Source organism: Phallusia mammillata, chromosome 2, assembly GCF_965637545.1.
Source record: "Phallusia mammillata chromosome 2, kaPhaMamm4.hap1.1, whole genome shotgun sequence".
NCBI lineage: Eukaryota > Metazoa > Chordata > Ascidiacea > Phlebobranchia > Ascidiidae > Phallusia > Phallusia mammillata.
This window is the reverse complement of record NC_137253.1, coordinates 6,340,745-6,358,322: the sequence shown is the minus strand read 5'-3', so window position 1 is coordinate 6,358,322 and position 17,578 is coordinate 6,340,745. Positions and strand designations below refer to the sequence as shown.

Sequence of the window (17,578 nt, the reverse complement as noted above, 5' to 3'; positions counted from 1 at the left end):
AACATACAATGTTAGTTAGGTTGGAGCGAGAGACATAAATTTGAGATTGGTATATCTTGTAAATTATGTATATTGCATTTTAATGAGGAACCGTTCGCACTACGATAAAATTGTTCCACAATTTGTTTGATGGTGCAATTAACAAGCAGAGTGTTTCTTCTTTTTTAGATAAATTTTATCACAGACAGCGAGGACGCAGTATATCAAAAGAAAAGTGGAAAGTAACGTTCAAATGACATTGATTTACACAAACTTTCTGACCAAATCTGATCATGTTTTTTTGGTTCTGTAGGAAACAAACTGATTAAAAGCGGTTGCGGAAAAAGCCACGGCCTGTAAGTAATTCGCTTTTGATATTTGTCGTCTTTCGTTTGCATGTGTTGTTGCATTATATTTTTTAAACGGCTAAAACTAAAAGCGTGAATTTGTCATGTTTTTTGGAAAGTTCGCAATCACTATCAAGTATATATAGAGAGCAAATTTGTTTAGCAATAGGGTGTACAAGCATCTGTTTATAGCTTCCATATTTTACTTGGAACGTGAAACAACACTATTTGAAGTAATTTGAATCTCCTTAATGACTTTCTGTCTGTTGCGTGGATGGCTGGATACACTTTTAAAGTCCGTTTTGGAATACTATGCCTGGCAGCAATAGCTTATTTATCTGTTTTGGAATATTGCCATTTTATTAGCCGTACACTAAACGCAAAACGGACGATTTAATGGGTTTAAGGTTTGGGTATTAGGATATGTTTTCTGTTAACGCTCAAAACCACGTTTCAATTATTTACGCCTGTTACACAAACTAATTTTTTTCTTCTTTGCAACCACATTGGCTCCCGCCAGGTTTTAGGCACCCTGTTGCTTGTTTGTACCAACCACTTATGCTTCTTATTATCATGTTTGTTAGCATATGGCAATAAGTGAATAGAATTTCTGGTGAAAGTACATAGACAAATTGAAACATAAAAAAATACATTTAAATTTTGTTTGGAGAGCTTTCGGTCTTTGCGGAGATATGATTAAATTCGAGTAGAACTATACGTGAAATGATTATTCTCACATTGAAATCTGGCATCTTAAAGCGGTTTTTAGAGGTTTGCACCTAATTGCCAAACTGAAGGTCAAATTTGTTGCTTGAGAAGTAGTCTGATTACCAAGTTTGACTCGAAAATACCTCTTGTATCAAACAAATTTAATATTGATTTAATTCGAGTTTGATGCTGGATCTGATACCAAAGTCAATGACGCTTCACCAAAAGCGTAAGATTCGGACTCAAATCAATTCGAGTTATTCGTAATTATTCGTATTCTTAAGGTAAAATTCAGGCAAAGTCAAGTCCCTTCTATGAAAAAACATAACTTTAACACACTCGAGTGAAGTACTTGTATCGACGATTGCTCGAGTCAAGTAAATTTCTTTAAAAGTAATTATACTTAAAGCGAATACAAGACTCAATACAATGAAAAAATTACGGTTAGGCTCAGTTTACAACGTGCCACGTTACTGTGATCAATACTCGCATACTGATGAATTCCTGGTCTGTATACTTTTAGGTATGGCCTAACCCTCGGCTGCCAGTGCAAAGAAAATAACACTGTTTTCAAGTTCAACGAAGCTTACACGAACTATGCTATTTGCTTGTGAATGATCTCTGCATTTAATTGTTTTTGATATATGTCTTGTAGTTCCGGGGTATATTTAAACGTTTTCAAATTTTGTTTTGTCGTTTAATTGGGATTTATACGTGCAACGTTTCAATTGTCGATTACTATGTAGCATTGGAACACTATACACCGATCTATTTGTAAGTTTAATAGGGAATATAACGGCCCAAACAGACGTAAAAAGCGACATGTTTTATTATATAAACGTTTCCGCAAATACAAGGCTGTATTAAAATATCATTGCTGTAGAGCAGGGGTGGGGAACTTACTTTATATCGCGGGCCGCATGAATTGCACAACATTTTCGGGCGGGCCAAATATTTTTTTATTTTCAAAATCCATGTAAAATATCCGAAGCACACAAGTGGTTTAATATTTCATCGCTCCAGATTTGATTTTTTCTTTGTTGTTACATGTTTGCAACTAACAAGGCATACAGTTTTATCACTTATTTCGACTAAAAAGTAATAGTTTTTCCTTTCATTCTGGAACACCGTAGCTCAATTATACCGATCTGTCTGTTTTATATTTTATATTTTTAAGGATCCACGCTAATAGCCCTCAAACCTTTTTATAACTCACACCACATGGCAAATGATTTGTTTGCTGCAAGGAGAGGCAATCGAGTGACTGTTACGTCACAAATATAGCAAGTGGTTGAATATAGCAAGTGTGGCAATTTTTAGAAGTTTGGCGTCATATTGTGGAATGGGAAGATTTCCAGTAATGTCGAAGTCATTTCAAGGAAATATTTGTACATAAACATTTTATTGTTTTTTTATGCTATGTTGTATACTGTACTTTAACAAAATTGTGACGGGGGCCACATTAAAAAGACAAGCGGGCCAAATGTGGCCCGCGGGCCGCAGGTTCCCCACCCCTGCTGTAGAGCGTATAGCACATTACTCAGAAACTATTTTCTTTCCGATTCCACAATTTAATTCAGTTATCTATGTGTCTTATATATATTTATTGATCGATTTATTTATTTCAGAGTTGATTTATGTTGCAAAGTTGGACGGGAGTACGATACATTTATTGCAGATACAAGCAAAAGGTAGGTGAGAACATTTTGTCGACAAATTGCTTCAAACGCCTTCACTGAACGCTTGGTGGTAACCCTAAACAACGAAATACCCAACCTGCAGTCATGGCCGAATCCATTTAAGAGCGGTGATGTGCAACTTCACTGTGGGGCCTAATTCAATTATGGTGATTAGATCGCGACTCGCACCCCTTGATAACAGAAAGTGATTTTATACTAAGTTAAAATTCGTCCGGCCGGAGGTTGCACATCCTATAACAGCTGCTGAAGAATAAATGTAATGGCCACAATGAACCTATAGTTTTATATATACAACTCTTGTGGTAAAAGTTAACTGTTTCAAAGTGATCTGAAAACTAGATTTGGGTTTAAAAAAATTCAGGAAAATGTATATTATAGTCTCCATAGACATACTTTCCGTGGGTTTTGAGGCTTCTTAAATTTCTTTGCATTTTTGAAGGTGGTGGTGTCACTTCGATGATGACAATTACGTAAACGTTGGAAGTTTGGTGAATTATCTTGATCAGTTTGACGACAAAAAAGATTGGTATATTGGTCGAAAAAGTCGACCGAATTTTAAGGTATGTCGTTTTAATCTACTACACAAATTGCAAGAACAACAATTCATTTTTATAGAGTTATAAATCGGACCGGGCATGTCGGATCGGGCTATGTTCGTAGTGGTTTTTTAAATACCAATCTAAGCAGCTAGTTTCTGGACCTATAGCCTAATGCCAAACAGGCCTAAAAATGTCGTGCTTGAGCCAATGGCTATTGTTGTACATATTTTGTTCATATTGTGCTGTGTACAGAAGTAATATTTGTAGGCTTTCATGTACAGTCTGTTAATTAAACTTTCTGGACTAAACCGACTTCTTGAAAACGATTCGGGTTTGGGCGAGAAATTCAGACTCGCTTACAACTTTACAGAACCAATTGATTTTAAATTGCCCATCAGTAGTAAGTTAATAGTTACAAAGCAAATACAATACGTTGATTGGTTAGAAGTTGTTTTGTACCGAAACACCTCATGGTGTACCGAAATAAAATAAAAAAAGAAAATGTGAAACGAATGTATAACTTATATAACATGGCTGAGAGAACATGGTAATATTTTGACCCACTGAGGTTTGAGAAACAGTTTAAACTGTATTTGTGATATAACTTACAGACATGTCGAAGATTCCATGTTCTATCAATTTGGACAAAATAAAACACATTTTAGTGCTTTTTGTTATGTTTTTGAAAGTGATTTTTATGTAACGTTGTTTTTTGCAGTCACGCTACAAAAACAAGTTGTACGTTTACGAGTTTGGAACGGGTGGTGGCGGAGTTTGTATTTCAAGACCTCTTGCTGTAAAAATGCAACTTTATTGTGGGTAAGTTCATTGTGCTTTTTAGTCAAATAACTTCCTCTAACCTTCCTTGAATTTTCCACCTGGCCTGCTGTACATAATAACGTAGCTTTCCACAATAGAAAGGATTTGATGGTATGGAGACCTTCATTAGGAAAAATGTTCAGAACGCCTGCGTTTCTTTACTAAATAAAAGTCGACAGAAACTACATTTTACCTTAATGAAATGTCTACTTGCAATTACTTCTACTTCTATCCCAAAAGTCTTTTCGGGACTTTTCGAGTCCTGTGCCTAAACATATAAACCCGGCCCGAACCCAAAAGTACAAGCCCGAAACCTGGCCGGAACCCGAATCGTTTTTGAGAAGCCCGTTTGGGTCGAAAGTTTGACTGACAGGCCTAAATATTGAAGCCTCAGAAAAGACCAAGGCAACATACACAATAGACAATTAGGTTCTGAAGAATGCGTTTAGCGTTTAGGTCTGGTCCAGCAACTGACTACTTAGCTAGTTAAATTTAAAAAGTTCTAATAGAAAGTGTAAAGTCAGACCCCCATCAGGCCTGTTTTTGGAAGAAACCTAAGCTCGAACCTGGCCCAGATACGCTGCCCGACTTAACACTCTGGATCACCTGTCAGCATTGATCTTTCGGGGCTGATTCCAGTTATGAATTTAATCTTAACAGGGTAAACTTCTCACTAATAAACGTTAAGTAGTGCACAAGTTTGAATTTTTTTAGAAGGTGAAAAGTAATTTCCATTCTTATGACAACACTTACTTGATTTTCAGAAGCGGAACTTTCCCGAGAACATGCCAAGCTGTTGCCGCCGCCGATGATTGCGCCATTGGGTTAATTGTAACAAAGTTGATTGGAACAAACCTAACAGAATCTCCAATATTTCACTCCCACATAGAGAAACTTGGTAGTCTTAGTTCGTCAACGCTAACACAACAGGTAACACTTTAATTGCTTAGTTTACTAAAAAATGTTTGGCTGTCAACACTGCGCCCTATTTTGACTGGAGATATTTTTGTTATGGCCGATACCGATTATCGGTGGTTAAGTAGGCCGATAAACGATAAATAAAACCGATATTTTGTTTGCGGTGTTTTTTAAAGGGCTAAATTTGCACCTTTTTAACGGCTAAAAGTCCAAATGCGAACGTTGGGTGGATGTTCGACCAAGTTACAAAAGAGTGTAGTTTAAAGGCCGTGCTTCGCTCTACGTATCAAGTATTCCGTAAACTATAAACGTAGATTTGCTTTGATACCGTTTAGTGGCGGGAGGCAGATGTTCTTGTCCCCTGCTGCCCTGGTAAGACCCTTTTTTAGGTCAATACAGTTAGCGCTGTCCTAAGTTACCTCTGCACCAGTACATTGCTTTTATACAATATTTGTTTTCTTGCCAGTAGTAATAGGTTTAACCAGTTTTCTATAGACTTTAGTTCACTAAAGTCCTGTAGGCTAGTAGGTTGACGTCCGTTTACTAGCACATAATTCGAATGACCCATGAGCTCAATACAACAACTCGTGTAATGGGATACAAAACTACAAGAGTCCAAACAAAATGAAAATGTCCATGATTTACGTCTGATGTAGATTCGGTGTAAATTTACATCCTTGTATGCAAATTATAAAGTTATACTTAATAATGTTAACTAAGATTGTTTAACGTATTTTTTTTTATTTCTACTTTAAAGCATAGCCGCTCAATTTCTGGCTCATGAAACACAAACATTTATTATCTGGACGTTTTAAATTCTGTATCTATTAGCATATTAGATCATCACTCTATCAAGTCTGTAATTTTCACCACTGTACCTTCTGTCTTTTCAGGCTTGTCTGAGTTACAATAAAAAAAACGTGGTAAATCTCCCTGCTTCCCTACCACAGTTTAGCAAGGAAGAAGACCCAACACGAATCCTGTCTCTTCATTGCAATATTTATCCAAAGGAAGATATTTGTGCACCTTTGGCCAGGCCTGATTCTCGTTTGTAACAAAATACGGAGTTATAGCTGCAGTATGTATTCGATTCCATGCCCCGTTGCTTGTAGAGTGTTTTCACACTGCATTATGTGCTTCCTGGCAATCATGCGTCTAGAATAGAACGCAGATTGCTCTTTAAGTTGTTCTCTCAATAAAGGCATATATTTGATATGCAAGTAAAATCGCCTTGTGTTATAAAGGTGCGGCCCGCGATTTATCATTTTAATTATATTCGCAGACCTCTGCATTAAGCTAAATATTTGGACAGAATTTTATTTTCAAATAGAAAATTTAAACTACTTCCTAAGTTTTTTTGTTTGATATACCAATTTGGCATTGGCGATTTACAAAACAAAAGTATGATCAATTTTATCGTGGTAATTTCATACCGGCACTTTATTTGGTATTTACGTGTTTTTGTTAGAATATTATCGCTGCAATTACGTCACTTACCTAAAATCAAACATGTATTTTTTTCTTTTGTGTGCTTTGATAGTGTCCATTACAAAATACCACCATGTGTGGCTGCCAAACTGGGTAAGTCGTTGTTTTTCCTCTAGATCAGTGGTTCCCAACCTTTTTGACCTTGCGGCACCCTGTCAAAAAGATAAATAGTTTGCGGCACCCTGGCAAAACTGGATCAATTTTATGAGGTTTCTGTATTTCAAATGTATGGAATAACACAGAGTGAATTGTACAGTAAAGTGCGCGTAAACAAATGTATTTATTTAAGTGTCACTGCGAAATTTGGGCTTGGCTTCTTGCACAAACGCCCATAACGACTTTCAGCAATGCCTATTGATTGCGACGCGATCCAGTAGACAAAGTCGCCAATGACCACCCTGGACTTTTTTGGTTAACTGTCGACAAGTTTTACAGCAAAAATGTGCATTAAACATTAAGTGGGGAATATTCGGTCAGAAGGAGTTGAATGATAAATAGTCTCGCATTTCCTTTATTTAAAATCACTATCAATTTTCACTGTGTCCTATATGACTTTATTGTTATTTTCGCTTGGTTTTAGGATTCGATTTTTTCGGTTATATTGAATTTTTCGGTTATACGGCCAGGAGCTTAAAAACAAAGGCGCTTTAGTTCTAAAAACGAAATCTTCCCTTTGGTGATGTATTGAAGAGGGAAACTGTTTTGCATGTCCTAATCAGCTTTGCTTGTGTTTATGTCAAAACGATGTTAGTGGAAAAAGATTAGCATTTTAAAGACGATAATTTTTTTCAAATCCAAATTCCTATTTTGGGACTATATCGCAACAAGACGGTAAAGCAGAAATTGCGATTTTTTTGTTTATTTTTTTTTTCACGGGGTTCGAACCCAGGAAGCTCCCGGGGACGAATACCGATCAGGTTTTTTATGTCTACATGTGGGTCAGGCGCGCCGGACCATTCGGCCGAGTTCTGTGATTGGGCAACGTCTGAAAAATATTGTTTTGTGGCGTCACTTAGCGGCATATGATGCTAAGCATGTAAAAACACTTACACAAATGACTTTTGAGTCATAAATCTGTATCGCAGTGCGCGCTCTACTGGTGTCTTATAACACGTATCATGTGCGGCTTTAAGTCTAGAAAATTCGGCTGGTTAAATCTCCCCCCCAAAAAACAAACACTACCCCCCCCCTACCCCCCCCCCCTCCAAAAAAAAGAGCGCAAGAACGTCTGGTAATTACAGAGTTTATCCCTCCCCCATCAAGTGCTAGGGTGTGAATTGCTTGCGAACCTTGGTTTATAAAGGTTCGCAAGCAATCGTGCTATGTCACACAATCCAGTAGTCCACTGCAATTTGACTTTGTGTGCCGTGAAACACAAAATAAAATCATGAAACCAGGCAATAATGATGCGTTTTTATGGTAAAACAGCAACGAGTCGAAATCTCTTTCACGCTGTTTTCCTGGGCGAAAAAACAAGTCTTACCGCGGATTATCTACTTACTGCCAGAGACTTCCCCACTAAGCGACTCTCCAGAAAGCAGCCAGAAATAATTGCAAGACGCGAAAAATGATACGCACTGAAACTCGGTTAGAAATAAATAAATTCCGCACCTAACGGGTTAAAATTAAAATATAGAGTGGGCCGCAGTACTGCAATTTCAACATCTCGCGGCACCCTTGAGCATTGCAATTGGCACCCCGGTTGGGAACCACTGCTCTAGATATTTCGGCAATTAGAATTTCCGTCGATTTGCTACATTAGTGCAAACAAGCAGTTTTAAGACAAATTTGTTTAAACAGGTATACACCACGATACTTATGATATGTTTTTTTTTTCAATGATGATAGATTTGTTCAGTGACCCTTTTAGTAGTTATATCTTAACATACTGATATAAATTTAAATTGAAGTATTTTTTCACGGGTTTCGAACTCAAGGCACTCCCGGGGACAGATCACGGTTAGTTTTTTTTATGGCTGTATATGAGTCAGGCGGTCGGACCATTAGCCAAGCTCCTGCCCTAAATTGAAATAATTTTTTTGACGGAGTTCGAACCCGGGACACTCCCGCGGGAACGAATTCCGATCAGGGTTTTTATTTCTGTACATGGGTCAGGCGCGCCAGACCAATTTACAAATTAAAAAAATGAAATTAATCTCAACCTGTTGTATGTTGCGTCACATAGCGTCTTTTTGATTTTGACATTTTTGTCGGCAGAGGGCGATAAGTACCTAACCCAATCACGCAGTAGGGTTGGTGCTCCTAAACCACATAAAAACATAAAACAATTTCGGTATTGGCTGTCGCAAGCGTGCGCAATCACTTTGTGATAAAAGGAAGATAAAAGTGTTTGTTTTGGTGTATAGTTTGACTTAAAAATCAGTAATTACCTTCCTAAATATTAGCCATATTTTCTGGTCGTCAATTTGGTTAGTATAAGTGCCTGTATCAATGGAACCATGTAACGTATGATAAGAATGAATATGTTCAAATTGCCTAACAGTAATCTGATATAGAAAAATTATCAGAATTTTTAAAAGATTTATCCACTGGGTGGAACAAAACATTACAGACATGGGTCGAAATTTACCAAAACAACTCTTCAGTTTGTAGTGGAGTTTAATCCGATAAAAACAAATTTCTACAACACATAAAGAAACTAATCCTATAGTAGATTTGACAAATTGTGGAATTTGCGTTGTCTGCGCGCGTCAGACGTTAAATGCTGTAATTTCCGGTTTCTAAACATGGTATTTTCGTTGTCATTTAACTCAAGGATTTGTGCTTGCATTTGCCATATACGTGCCTAACTATTTGAGCTCAGTAATGCTTCGCCATGGTGAACAACTGACGGACATTAGGGATCAGAATGATAGACTAACAATACAGTTCAGCAGGTTTGCTCCATTCAGTACAGCTTGTATAGTTAATACTAAATGTCGGATAAGTAAAAATAGTTTTATATGGGTAAAAATTAGTTGTGCAAATGTTGAAATAACACTGAGCAGAAATATACTGGAGCACCAGAAAGATATAGTTTTTTAGCGTGTGAAATTTGTTTTAACAAACATTTTAATAAATGCGACGTATGTGGGTATCTTTGCATTTAACTATTTTTGCGATAAAGGTAAAATCAAAAACAATTTTAATACCGTTGGATAATTAATATTTTCATAATGTCGCCATCGTTATCCCTTGTGACTTAAAAAATTATCTCAAAAATAACTTAGGGGTAAATCATAAAACAAGAATGTGAAAGTGAAATCACTACGACACTGCGTTAACTGCCCGAAACAAAAAAATCATTTTAAGTACATATATATATTTTAAAATTACATCAAAACGGAAGCATTTTTTGTGGCACATAAAAAAATATGAGCAGTGGGCCTTATTACCTTCCGGGCCTATATACCTTCAGGTACCTTACAAAATAAAACACGTTTTAGTGCTTTTTATTGTGTCTTCGAATGTGATTGATGTAACGTCGTTTGTTTATAGTCACGCTATAGAACGAGGTGGTATGTTTACGAGTTTGGGACAGGTGGGGGTGGAGTTTGTATTTCAAGACCTCTTGCTATAAAAATGGAACCTTATTGTGGGTAAGTTTATTTTGCTTTATCATCAAATGACTTCCTCTACCCTTTTTTGAATATAGTGGACTTCTATCCATTATATTTATAACTCAATCTTCCACCATGCGTTATAGAACTTGGTGGGATTCATACCTTTGGAAATATCGGTAGAACGCCTGCGTTTCGTTACTAAACATAAGTCGACAGAAACTACATTTAACGTTTATGAAATTCTCACTTCCAATTGCTGCAGGGCTATGTGTTGCAGTTCAATTTTTCACCAGTGTTAAGAATTTAATTTGAGAACAAAATATCATGCATGTTATGTTTCCAAGTTGTCTACATTTGCTGGAAAAATAAGTCGACAGAAACGAAATTGAACAGTGCCTTTATTTTTTTATTTAGGCTACTGCTAGAATACATGCATACTTGGTTTGGTCAGGTTTTGCGAGCTTTCTGGATAAAGTAATGAACGCAATGTGCGACATTTGCAGTTGATTTTCCACACCAGTGGTTCCAAAAACTAACTTCATTTTAATATCCAAAGCCTGCTGTCATTTCCATACGACATGTGTGAGTAATTCAACGCCTCTGCAAATGAGAAACGAATTAACGATTTTTCTAAAAGCAGGATATCCTCGTTTATTAATTTTTGGTGTTGAACAGTCATGCAATTCTAAATTACGAAGTTATATAAGCAACAAACGACCAGCGTGGCTGTTGTTTGATTAGACAAGGCAACTGTTATCCACTCATAAAGGCAAGGTTCGGCTTGTCGTTAGTTTCAAGTGCTTTCGAGCGTTGGAAACGTGTGGTTTCGGCCAAACGCTTTTAGAAACTGTCGATCCGTGCATTAAGGTTAAACAACAGTCATTCACTTTGGAGGTAAATTTGATCCCAAAAGGGGTAAATCACAGTACGCCAGGCCCATTGAACCCTTTGTGGTCCAAATTTTTTATCCCAAAAATGTCACAGAGATCCAAATTCTTTTTTTTGCAATTTCAAATACCCCAATACATACAAAACACGATCTAAAAGGTTTTATTCTCAAGTTCAAATGATTTATTTTTTTATAGACATTTCAAATATGGCTTTTTTCTATGTAGCCAATGCTAAAACAGCCTTATTTTTTACCAAACCAATCAATTATAAAATAAACAAAAACCATACGCCAAACAAAAACAAACCAGGGAGGTCCTTGGATCTTATTACATAAACCTTAAGGACCTCGCAGGAAGGTCTGAAGGCGCATACAGAATCAGCCAGTCATCAAGCATTTCCGTGTGGCAAAGCGTATAGGCTAAAAAAACTAGCCCGCGCTAGAATTTTGAACCCACGCTTTGCCTTGTGGGAATACTTGGTGACCGACTGATTCGGTATGGCACCTTCAATGGGTCTGGCGTACTGTGATTTATATATGGATGTGTCGTGATCACCGCAGAGTTGTAAACTGGCCTGAAACTGGAGCTCCAACCCGACCCGAACCCGAATCGTTTTTAAGAAGCCCGTTTAGGCCCGAAAGTTCGATTGACAGGCCTATACATTGATGCCTTAGCAAAAAACCAAGACAACAAACGCAATAGACATTTGGTCATAAACTAAGCTATTTGTGACATTTGGTCAAGTCCAGCAACTGACTGCTCAGTTAAATTATTTTTTTAAAGCCCGAAACCGACCGAAAAGCCCGGCTTATAGACTTACAACTCTGGATCACAGGTCTGCATTGACCTTTCGGTCCTGATCCCAGTTATAAATCTATGGTAATCTTAGCGTGGGTAAACTTCTCACTAATAAACGTTAAGTAGTGCATAAGTTTGACTTTTTTTAGAAAGTGGAAAATAATTTACATCCTTCTCAGATAGTTTTAAAAAGTGGTAAGAAATGACAACACTTATTTGATTTTTAGAAACGGTTTTTTTTCGAGAACATGCCAAGCTGCTGGTGCTGCAGATGATTGCGTAATTGGGTTAATTGCAACAAAGTTGATTGGAACACAAATGACGGAGTCTCCATTATTTCACTCGCACATTGAGAGACTTGGTAACCTTAATTCGTCAACGTTAACGCAACAGGTAATGCATTAAACTTTCAATTTTACTACCTAGTTGAGGACATGCAGTATAAGAGAAAGAAAGATTGGTTTGGCTGTAGATCGGCATCAGCCTTCAAAAATCATATCGGTCTGTCTCTAGTCAAAACCGTGTGCAATATCTGTTCCCAACTTGCCATGGTATCGACACATTGCCTTCATAATATGTTTGTTTTTGTGCCAAAAGCAATAGGTTACATTTATACATCAAATCAGTTTTCCACAATGTTTTGTTTACTAACAGCACAAAACGTTAAAAAAATTGCGGCCCGCCTTTAGCTACACAGGAAAACGATTTACATATATTGATTCATCAGTGGACATGGCCTTCAAAGCAACGTTTGTGAATAAAAGTTTGCGATAAAGATTGGTTGGATTGCATTATACACTGCCACACTCTCGGCATGGTCTTCTGGCAAATCAGTGCCCACTGAACTGTTGGAGTCTGAACAAAATGATAATGCTTATTAGTTAGAGCGCGAGTATTGGAAGGACTCCTGTCGTGGGTTCAAATCCCAACGCGGGCTAGATTTTTTAGGATGTGCCTTGCCATATGGGCATGCTTGGAAGAACGGCTTAATTTGGTATAACGCCTTGAATGGGCCTGGCGTACTATGATTTGTGGATGAGTGTTCTGTGACTGGTCCCAGTATGAATGTATTTATCTTAGTTATGTCGTCTAGCGTCGACTTGGTGTTAGTTTACGACCCATGTATGTATATAATAGGGTTACTTAATGATTATAACTGAGACTGTTTAGCGTACTATCCTTGTTTCTGGGTTGAAGCTTTGCCGCTCAATTTCTTGCTCATGAAACACAAGGGGGTTAGACCGGTTTAGAACCCACAACCTTGTGAACATAAGGCGGTTGCGCTAACCCTGTAACTTCATCACGTCATGACATAATGTTTGCTTATAGTCTATGACTTATGACATCGCGAAATGTGCCAAAAACTGATTTGTAATCACCATTTCAAGCATTTACTACCCATGAATATGCTTTCATTATCAGGATTTTTTGCATCATTTAACATATTACATCATCACTCTATCAAGTCTTTAATTTTCATCTCTATTCCTTTGTGTCTTTTCAGGCTTGTGTGAGTTACAATGGAAAAAACGTAGTAAACCTTCCTGCTTCCCTACCGCAGTTTAGCAAGGAAGAAGACCCGACCCGAATATTGTCTCTTCATTGTAACATTTATCCCAAGGAAAATATTTGTGCACCTTTGGCCAAGACGTGATTCTCGTTGGTAACATAATGCGGAGTTATAGCTGCAGTATGTATTCGATTTCTAGCCGCGGGACTTGTAAAGTGTTTTATTACACTGCAGTATGTACGGCTTGCAACTACATGCGGTTGACATCCAGGACAGATTGCATTTTTAATGCCGTGCATTTTGATACATTATGCATTCAATTATATGTATACAAACCCGTTTTTCATCCTTAATGAATATCCCAGTTTTTTCAACCTTAAAGGAATCTTCCAGCACGTGTCTTGGTGAATTCAAATAAACCTTGCGTCAATTGATTTACGTTCATGAAATAGGTTTCTTATTTATCCTATTTATCCAAGTTTGCATCATTCAGTATATTTCGCTTTAACAGCATCATCAGTATCTTAATCAAATGTTAAAGCTTTATTTATTAATATTATATATATCATACAATCTTAAGAATGGATGACTTAATGATTTGATGACATTAAACCCATTTGAGTGGACACATTAGTAATATTATTTTGCTTATTATTACAAACTGCGGGTTATATTTGAGTAAATAACGCATGTGCTATACATTCTTTTCTACACATCGGTACTGTGTGAAGATTTAAATTGCACTATTCCGCTATAACATGGTTTGAACGATGGCTTCATTTCAGCAACGAATACCACATAATGCAGTTTCACCTAACCGTAAATTGTGATTTAGCCTAATTTTCATGTTAGGCATGCGACACATTAAGGTGTAAACCGTGCAATATTCGTTTGTTTCTGGGCAAATGTAGAGTTACAGCTCTTTATAAGTCCATTTGTCTGAGATTTTTTAATTTCCCAAATCTGTGTCAGTAGTCTATTTCAGTACAGCCGATACGGAATATGACTACCAAATGTATTGTCGTTTCTTAATAAAAAATAATAATAATCATTTTGGCAACAACTTTTTTCACTTTCATCTTCTTTCATTGAATCTAACTTATATTTTGGAGATGATGTTTACTTAAACTGTTGCGTTTTAAATATGTAACGCCAATTGCCATAATTATCATTATTTGTTTATTCGCTCGCATTATTTGTTCAATGGCAGTACGTTTAACGTCACACTTCAAAGCATATTGTTGTTTGAAACATTGCCATCGTGTTTGTTTTAGTTGCTTTACTAAATTAAATGCCAGAAACTGCCACATTACGTTATGCTGGGGTTTACATATTTATTTGTGTGTTCTTCAGGTGCACTGCACGTTGTTAGATTTCAACCAGATTACAACTGTTGCATTGTCCGGAAGGGCCTGTTAAACCTTCTGGTCTGTTACAGATTGTTAAGTCGGGTCGGAGTTTTTCGGGTTCGGGCCTTAGTTTGAACACAATGCCCTTAATTGTGCCTGACTCGACATTTGGCCTATTTGTTATGCAATTTCATCAGCTCACGGGCCAATTCTGGGGTTTTGGGCTTATACGTTCGGGTTCGCTTATGAACCTGGTTTATGATTTTTATCGACTGAAAAAAACTTTGTGTTTGGTATTTGGTTTTACACTTGTGCATCGAAAGTCTGTGTAAGGTACATCAGTATTTTGACAAACTTTTCGGCGCTTCCGACCGGTTCAAGGCAGTGATAACTTTGCGCCCGACCCTTAACGAAAAATCATCTCCCCGGTGAGTGTAACAACTATTCAAACTCACCAGTACATGAAATGAAATTGTTTTGTAGCTACCAGGTGCTCCTCACGTGTGATACTTTCAATTACACCTACATTAGGCTACATATGCTTAACCAGAGTTCTAAGTCGGCCGGGCTTTTTGGGCCGGGTTCGGGTTCGGAAAAAATGACGGGTTTGATTCCGTCTTAACTCTACACTCTTGGTCAGAAAGAGGTCAGAGGTGTTTGTTTTTCTCGCCCACAGCGGGTCATGCGGTTTCTTCACATGCCTCCTTTGGGCAACAGAATCCCATCCACTTTAATAGATGACATGTTTGCTTTACTTGGCGATCCAAAGGAATGTTTTGTTTTCCTACAACTGTTTTTGGAAGTGATTGCCCGATTATATCCGCGCAAATCAGGAAAACGGCTCGCCGATCATCTCTAACTGCTATGGTGGTCGGCGCAATTGGCAACCTTTTCTTTGTGTGAGATTGCTCAGCAGGTCGGAATTTTCTTATTGATACTGGCGACGAGATAAGCTTCATACCTCACACTTCACGTCTGGTAACCATGCTTTTACCTTCCGGCAAATTTCAATGGCAATTTGTCCTTGCCAAAGTTTCTCGACCGCTGCTCTAGATGCACATTCCCTTTTAGTTAACCTCAGTCACTGACGCCTCATCAGTGCCAAAACCATCTCCAGCGTTGCACTGGGCAAGGCATTGCAATCAGCACCGAACCTTAATGCTGTTTCCTTAATGCTATGCTCGACTATTGGCCGAGTTCCCAGGAATTACAGCCCCCACTTTTTACAGTCGCTTCCCAAGCATGGAGTTCTGCATTTCATTCCCACTAATGGCAACCCGTGCACTCTCACGCTCGTCGTCTCCCCCCGAGAAAAAAGGAGTTTCATAACATGCTGCAACTGGGCATTATTCGACGTTGCTTCGTCACTGCACATGATTCCGAAGTCGTCCGGTGGGTGGCGCCCCTGCGGCGATTACTGCCGTCTTAACGCTGCTACCCAGTCTGATCGTTACGCCATTCCTCACATTCAAGAATTTTCGGCTCGGTTGGCAGGATCTAGCGTTTTTTTCCACAATTGAACTGTTTCCCAGCAAATTCGAAGGTATTCAAATTATTCCCGCCCCACTACTGTCAAAGGGCTTTAGGAGTTAGCAGGTATGGAAAACCTTTACCACCGTTTTATTCCTGGCGCTGCACCCATTATATCTCCTATTTATGAGGCACTTACGGGCAATTCTACAATGTTGCTTTGAAATGACAGGTTAGATTTGACTTTTTTGGAAGCAAAAACCGCCCTGGCAAACGCCACGTTGTTGCTTTATTGGGGTTCTCCAGCAATTTACCAATTAAGTCTGGCGCCCATTGGCATTTTTTAGCAAACGGCTTCGACCACCGGAGCTGAAATACATCGCATTTGATAGGAAATTGCTCGCCTTGCAAATCGCCATTCCTCATTTTCGCTATTTTTGGAAGACCATGTGTTCCGCGCCTCCACCGATCACAAGCATTTGATCCTTGCTTTCATCAATGTGTCGGTCAGCACGCAAAAACGCCATTGAACCACCATTTCTAAGTTTACCACAGATGTGCGACACATCGAAGGCAAACAAAACCATGTGACCGACGCGCTCTCCCGCGCTTCCATTGATGTTGTTCGACTTCCACTTGACTTGAATTATTCGGCACTGGTAGCTGCTCAGGTGGCCCCGGAGGTTCAAGCATATCGTACTGCTGTCACTAACCTTAAACTAGAGGACATACAGATCGATCCATCTGGAACTACAATCCTTTGTAACGTTTTCGGTTTGTACGCAAACTTGCCGCTCCAAAGTTTGTTTGGCACGGCTTAAAACACCAAGTTGGCTATCTTACAGTGTGTTCACTTTTCGCACCCGTCTAACAGTGTGTCCAGTGTCAGAAGGCAAAAGTCTAACGCGACGTCTCTGCTCCTTCAGCAGGCTACCCGCCCTGCCTAACACGTTTTCAACATATCAACGTCGACATTGTTGGAGCGCTTGCACCTTCGCAGGGTAACAGATACCTCCTTACCTTGGTCGACCATTTTACTAGTTGGTCAGAAGCAATTCCTATGTCTGATGCTACCACCATAACATGTACATTGGTATTTGCATTCCAATGAGTATCCCGTTTCGGGGTTCTTTCTGACATGTCATCGGATCGCGACCCTCAGTTTACCACCGGTATATTGACGGTTTTGCACTCAGCTTCTTGGAATTCAACTACATCGCACAACCTCGTACCATCCTCATATGGCCTGGCGGAACGCTTTCATCGCCACATCAAAAGTGAGCTTATGGCACGTCCAGTGGAGCCCAATTGAGTTGATGAGCTACCAAGGGTACTGCTTGCGCCCCAATTTGTGAATTTGTGCCGACTCCAATGTCACGTCACGGTCCTGTCCGCACAACGGTCCCCACAGCATTGGCCTCAACTCCGCACGTTTTCCTTCGGAGAGAAGGCAACAGATACCCGCTGACGCCACCTTAATGGCCCTTTCCACATCATTGA

The 17,578-nt window shown here is 38.7% G+C and overlaps 1 protein-coding gene across 1 annotated transcript; it reads left to right on the top strand.

Moving 5' to 3' along the window:
- Window positions 1–279: 279 nt before the first annotated feature.
- On the top strand, window positions 280–14,566 carry LOC145212869 (beta-1,3-N-acetylglucosaminyltransferase lunatic fringe-like; the record flags this gene model as incomplete). The annotated part of the gene is made up of 6 exons (XM_080081121.1): window positions 280–335; window positions 2,663–2,725; window positions 3,174–3,294; window positions 9,997–10,097; window positions 11,977–12,142; window positions 13,254–14,566. Coding segments are annotated over 6 exons (657 nt in total), but the record flags the coding sequence as incomplete, so codon positions are not given.
- Between the last annotated feature and the right edge of the window lie 3,012 nt (window positions 14,567–17,578).